Source organism: Cupressus sempervirens, chromosome 4 (assembly GCF_028749045.1).
Source record: "Cupressus sempervirens isolate cs-2001-9-10 chromosome 4, ASM2874904v1, whole genome shotgun sequence".
NCBI classification, from domain to species: domain Eukaryota; kingdom Viridiplantae; phylum Streptophyta; class Pinopsida; order Cupressales; family Cupressaceae; genus Cupressus; species Cupressus sempervirens.
The window spans coordinates 798716090-798722766 of NC_143121.1; the positions used below are offsets into that span (position 1 = coordinate 798716090).

Below are 6677 nucleotides of genomic sequence, written 5' to 3' on the forward strand. Positions count from 1 at the left end.
TTGCATTTCTCTTTGATGGTTTCTCTTACACCATTTCCAGTCCAATCAGATAAAAAAACAGCCCAATCAAATAAAAAATAAACCTTTTTAAATTTAATGCATGTTAGGTTTTAAAAACTTGCACTTTTGTTACCTGAGACATAGCATTAAATAGGAATTGACAAAAAATTGAACTATGATCGGTGCTGTCAATAAAGTTTAATTACCAGTTAGGTGGCAAGCCCTCGGCAATAGTTACTGCAGGAAATAATAACCAAAGCCTAGAAAAGCTAAATAATTTACTTGCCCCATCTAGCCACTGCACTCTGAAGGAAAAGTTCCTCTCTCAAATTGCAAAGCAACACATTAGGAATGAAGCACAACATTGCACAACTTTTCAGTCATTGTCAAAGAATTTCTAGGACACAATAGCAATCTTATTCATTTTAAATAATTACATTGTACATTGTCGACAAGGAAATACTGCCTCTATGTGCAGAAACCATGGTAAAAGCTTGGTTATCGGCCAGGCAGGACAGCATCGCTGTCAAAAGAGTCAGCATCCAACATGGCAGAAAGCCATTTGGAAAGACTCAATACAATATCCATAGTTGTAGGTCGGTGGTTCAAATCCTTGTCAACACATTTAGCAGCTAGCTGAGCCACAGCCAGCACCATATCCAAGGGATAACTATCTCCTAAACTGGAATCCACAAAACCCTTCAAGTTCTCCTCTGGATTCGATCCCCCAACCACTGCTCCAATTTTGGTCCAAAGGAACTGTTCCCGCAAACTGCCATTATTATCCTCTGAGACAGCTCCTCGACCAGATATGAGTTCCAGCAGAACCACCCCAAAAGAAAAGATATCCAGCTTTGGTGTGACGAGGCCACTGGAAAGATATTCAGGCGCCATGTAACCCTTGGTGCCTACAACATGCCTGGTTAATGCATAACCCTCTGCAGATTTGGCAAGCCCAAAATTGGCGATTTTGGCCCTGTAATTGCTGTCCAGCAAAATGTGGCTGCTCTTTAAGTCCTTGTGTATGTAGGGCGGATTGGCGTAGTTGTGCAAGTAATGCAGCCCGTGCACAATGTCCAATGCAATCTGTATTCGCTGCTTCCAGCTTAAGCAAATGGAGGAAGAAACTGAGATGCTTTGTGACATCCCGGTTTTGACCCTCGGGCCATGCAACAGCACATCCAGTGAGCCATGCTCTGCGTACTCGTAGATCAGGTAAAAATGGCCCTCACTTTTGCAGAGGCCAATAAGTTGGACAAGGCTGAAATGGTTGAGGGTTTTAAGAATGTTGAGCTCCTGTACAGAGAGTAAAACATGAATCAAGTAGTGAAAAGTCATATGTCCTCAGAGCCTGAAATGGTAGGCATATCTTGTTAATTGGAAGACATTAAAAATTTGTAAATACCTTCATTTTCAATCTGCAAAGAAGGTCTGATCTTTAATTCAATACATGATGGATTGATTAATTAAATATCATATAAAACATCTGTTATTTTTAAGAAAGCAGTTGATAGTGGTGCTTATTTTTGGAGCAAAGAGTTTATAAGTTCCATTATTTAATATGAGAATACAAGAATGTTATTTATTTTAATAATAGACTGTAGAATGTCATCCAAAACATAGATAAAAGAATTACGCACAATTTAATTCAAAAGTAACAATGATCTACTATATAAATTGTGAAAATCTGATACCATTAAATAACAACAAATCTTTTGGAATGAATCATGTAAATTGGTGTTAAAAGAGTTCTCGTTCTCTTCCACTTGAAATGAAATTATGGAAACAAAATTTTACAAAACTTCAACTTTACAAGAAATACTATTTCTGATCTTTAAGATCAGCCTATTTTCTGAAGACTAATATAGAGTTTTGTTAAAGAGAAATCATCCAGTTGAAATCAAACGATTGAAACACAATTTTGAAGTACTTATAATTTACAATTTAAAAACTAATTCAGATCTTGCAGATCAGCCTATTCTCTGAAAAAAGACATAAGGTCGACAATTGTTTTTGTTAATATCCGTTTCTACTTATCTATGATTTTCAAATTTGATCCCAGGTTTTTCTGCAGAAGCTTATTTTGGTATTCTGTATTTTCATCAAAAAATCACTTAAAATTCACTATGCTCAAAATGTATTTTACCTGTGAGATGTCCCCAGTCATTTGCTTAATTGCCACAGGGGCACCATCACTGCCAAGCCAGCCACGGTAAACAGACGCTGTTATTCTGTTCGATGCACTGAAATTCTCAGTGGCGGATTGCAGGTCTTCGAGTTTATACCAGGGAAGCACATGGCCCATTGTGGCCATTCCAGCCAATAGGTCTGCATTTTTAACCTTAGTAGGGCTAGGGTTCGAGTCCAGGACCTTCTCAGGTAGCTCTTGTGTCTTTTTTTTCTTTCTTTTTAGGACAACATGGGCACCTGCCACCAGAGCCATTGTGATAACTGCAGCCGCCACACCTATGCCAATGCCTATGTGCTGCCCAGTCTTGGAACCTCCGTCCTCTGTGGAAGCAGGGGTGGTTTTTGGTGGTGGTGGTAGTGGAGGAGGAGGTGACTGTGGAGAAGATGTAGGTGCGGAGGTTAGAGGCACCAGCAATGTTGTAAAAGGGAAAATATCGTTACCTGTTAACCCGTTGGCATCTCTGATCTCCTCTGGTGTCACTTTATACAGGCCTCTGATGGTGGACAATGTGTCTCCGGACCAGACTGTGTAGGATAGGAGGTATTTGGTCCCGCTCTCAGCCTGGGTTTTTGTTGGGCAGGCGCAACGCAGGGGAACTGATATTTTCATCCCAGGCTGTAGAGCAACAAAAACCCAAAAGAAAGTTATTTGAAGGAGACTGTAAAGAAGAATCCAACAATTCAATCGAATTATTAGTAAATCTCCCAATAAATATTTCAAGATGGTGCTGAAAAGTTCAAAACTAAAGTTGTCTATCCCAATTGCTCCTTGAATTTATTGGCAATTGCGTGTGGTTCAAGATCACTGTTATCTAAGTGGTATAACATTCCAGGAGCAAATGATCGCTCTTAGCTGTGAATCCAAATTTTTCTATTAGGACTGAACTCATCATAAACAGGAAGAAAGGATAACAGTTGAAAAGAAACACAATTAAGAAAGTTCTTGTCATCATAGAAAATCACCGCAGAATTGAAATTATGCCATGTCAAAAAAAAGAAAGAATATAATCAGGAATCACCACATAAAAAACAGAGACTGGTGTTGCAAATTAAGATGAGGAGATGCAAGAATTCCCATCATGCAGGAGACCTTGATATAGCGTCAGAAAGAGGAAGCTACGATGTACGTATTTCATTATTCGAATTTGTATGAAGAATTTCCCATGTGAGGATTTTTCCAAAAAAAAATTTATCAAACTTTTGGATGCAAATCTCAGAGGAAGACAACAGTTTTAACGGTGAAATGCACATTCTGCATAATCCTCTAAAATCTTGTAACCGTACGAGGAGAAACTTACAGCAGGGTCTTTCCAAGAAACCAGTATCCAACAAAATTCAAAATTTTCAACCTTCTAGCAATCTTGACCCAAAAAAAATCTAACAATCGCTCATAAATACCGACCTGGATAGAGGTGTCAGCCACAGAATTTTGCTGTGAAATGGCCTGGCAGGTGGAGAGCCCCTGGTAAGTATCATTCGCTATTTTAAAGTAATTATCATTTTGTTGGACACTATAGCTTGCTTCGGCCTGTGAGTAATTCCCCACGCAGGAACAGTCAACAGGCACAATAACTTTTGTATTTATTTCCAAAATCTGATTCTGCAAAAGGCTGTTGATTTTAGCCATGTGTGACTGATTAGAATTAAGGAGGGCACTGATGTTTGCGAGGGTTTGGTAACCCGTCTGCGACCTGTAGACTGCGTAAGCCTGGCATGCCCTTGCTTCTCCATTGCACTTATACCCGTAATTTATATCTTGTGTGTTCGTGCAATTTAGATTGTATGTGGCTTCGTAAGCCTGCTGTGCCGAAACAGCCTGTAGAATCACAAATATAACAGGAACATAACGCAGGCGCTCTGAAGCCATTCTTCGATATTCTTAATCAAATGAGCAAACGGTGATACTCACGAGAGTCAATACACGTTTTGTACTGAAACAGGAACGAGACTCCTATAATTGCCGTCTGCCATCTGCTTCGCCGGTTTCTTAATTGGAAATGTTCTTGATTGACCAAAATGAATTTGAGATCGGATATCATTTGATTTTTTTAAGCAAGTAGCGATCGTTTTCAGTTTCAAATCATGCTCCACAGGAAAAAATATATAAATCTGTCTCTGTTGCAATATTTAAAGATTAAACAGCCTTCTTGTAGATTCCTTTTATTATATTTAACTACAAAATAATGCAGCGTATTTTGGGGTTTGGCAAAACTACGATATAAATTAATAACCCTGTCTTGAAATACACGCCTTTAAACCCCATGTCGATTTATTATGGCGGAGAATTCGTTGGCAATCCCATGGATTTTGAATTGGAATTTAGAAAAAATCCAGTACACTTGACTTTCACAGTATTCATCTAGTTTAGGGCGGCATTTTTAGTTTGTTCTGCAAGAAAGTACAAAAAAAAGAGCTTTAATAATTGCTCTGTTTTTTATTTTCTCTATAATAATTGTCCTGTTCTTATCTTCCGGAAAAGATCTGTAAGTGTTCTTGTTCTTTGTAGCGCCACTCATTGTTTTGAAATGGAGGAATAGTGAAACAACTCTCGACTGTCGATTCTTTGCAGAAGTATTATGCCTGAGACACATGGTAAGATCTGTCGGCGGCTTTTTCGTAAAATCGTTGAAGGGAAGGAGTAGAATTCATCGGAAAGCCTCCGTCTGGACAAATCCAGCAGCACTATTCTGACTACTTCATCCGGCTTCCACGCCCCGTCGGAGGTTCGAATCCCACCAAACGCAGCTGCAAATATCATCAATATAAACTGCGAGACCGACAATGGCATCTCTGATCTCTCTCTGACTGCAGCTGAAACTCGTTCCTAATCCTAAATGTCGCAGAATCAATGACTGCGACACAGCCTTATCATTATCCTGCTCCACCGCTGTGAATGAATGAAGCTATTTTAATGACGTTCACCAGAAGAGCCAGTCTATAGGATCATTTTCTTCTTTTCTATGTGAGTCCCACTTAGTGAATCTGCTTGGAGAAACTTCCTGTTCTATGTAGCTTTGTTCTATCTAGTCTTGGGGTTGCAAGCTTTGGGGTTAACCATAGAGAAAATTCCGTACTTAAGTGCGCTAAGGCTGGAGTAGTACTGGGATGGGTGACCTCCCAGGAAGTTTCGGTTCACCCCTATGAGCATCACCTAGATCCAGTGAGTGCTAAGTGTTCCATTTATTCTCATGAGGGATGGATTCATGTTGAATCACTACTCATGAAACATGGGTCAATGAGTTTGACTCAAAAATCACACAGTTAAATCGTGATAGCAATATGACAATTATGTAATCTTGTTTCCTCAAAAAGCTTATGTAATTGACCCTCCTTCAAATTGTCGTGGAACTACTCCTAGATATCTTGTTAAGCAGCGCATTCAAAGATGAAGTGTCATTTTGTTTCGACACACCCTTTCACTACAATAGATGCACTTTCTTTCTTCCCAATCTTCCTTCGACACTATCCACCTACTTGTTTCGCATCATCTATGATGGGATCATGTTCATAAATGTGCCAGTGCTAAAAAATTTTCCACCATGAATCTTTTTATCTCTTCATTGGTGTTGGGGTGCTCTAGCATATTAATGTCCCACTTAGTTAGCCATTTTTCATTCTGCTTCTTCCACATTTTATTTCTTCGAGCTAGCCCCTCTACAACGACATATTTGGGTTATTGTTGTGTGTCAATGTTTTCCACCCTGTTTAAATAGCTTAACAGACAAATAATCATGAAGGCTTCCATCAGGAACATCCTTGTTTCAGCCAAGAGGATCTTCTATGGTGTTGTTGATCTTTGCTCCAAAATCTATTAGATCTGCACAAAAATAGTTCTTTCAAGAACAAGATCTGAGAAATGGCCTCAAAGGGTTTATTTGCAACTGCCCTAACCTGAAGACATCAAAATGCAAAATACTAGAGCTCGAGATATTAAGATTCAAATTTAGTATAAAACCTTTGTGTTGCGCCAATTTAACAAAATATGTTCTTGCCAAAGTTTAGATTATTTATTATTCATTTATTATTATTATTAAGATTAATTATTATTATGTGTTAATCTCGAGTAAATTTGAACACAAGACCTTCCTAATGAGAGACTCACAATTTACCCATACAATGTAGGTTCTTGCCTTATATGAATTCAAATTTTATTAATAGTAGACTTATAAGTTAAATGGTACATACAAATATGGAGAGATTTGAAATATCTATTTAAGGTTTTGGTAGTTGTGAAAGATAAAGATGTTTCATTATTGGGGAATGAGTGAGTGTGTTATAATAATTGTGATAGGGGAAACGAGCCAGTTGTTGTCTATGTACGCATTGTCTCCAGGTCCATGTTAGAAATTTGTTTAGCACTCCCCTCAAGGTTCGTGACAAGGGCTTAACCGTCTCTTATGTACTATAAGTTGTGGTTGTATTAGGCTTTGACAGATCAGTCTTTTGGTGCAACGACAACCCCACTCTAACAAATGATATGTAGTGTA

The 6677-nt window shown here is 38.6% G+C and overlaps 1 protein-coding gene across 1 annotated transcript; it reads right to left on the reverse strand.

Moving 5' to 3' along the window:
• Window positions 1-394: 394 nt before the first annotated feature.
• On the reverse strand, window positions 395-5081 carry LOC149563800 (protein LYK5-like). Its single transcript, XM_089826935.1, has 3 exons — window positions 3593-5081; window positions 2147-2806; window positions 395-1296 (listed from the first exon to the last, which is right to left on the reverse strand). The coding sequence occupies exons 1-3, from the start codon at window positions 4055-4057 to the stop codon at window positions 499-501; spliced, it is 1923 nt and encodes a 640-aa protein (XP_089683061.1). The 5' UTR covers window positions 4058-5081; the 3' UTR covers window positions 395-498.
• Between the last annotated feature and the right edge of the window lie 1596 nt (window positions 5082-6677).

Bases quoted from the DNA above. Each gene is read 5' to 3' on its own strand.
- LOC149563800 (XM_089826935.1), bottom strand. From the start codon at position 4,057: ATGGCTTCAGAGCGCCTGCGTTATGTTCCTGTTATATTTGTGATTCTA. The intron at 2,807-3,592 runs GTCGGTATTTAT...GTTGCTCTACAG, and splicing joins TGGCTGACACCTCTATCCAG to CCTGGGATGAAAATATCAGT. The intron at 1,297-2,146 runs GTAAAATACATT...CTCTCTGTACAG, and splicing joins TGACTGGGGACATCTCACAG to GAGCTCAACATTCTTAAAAC.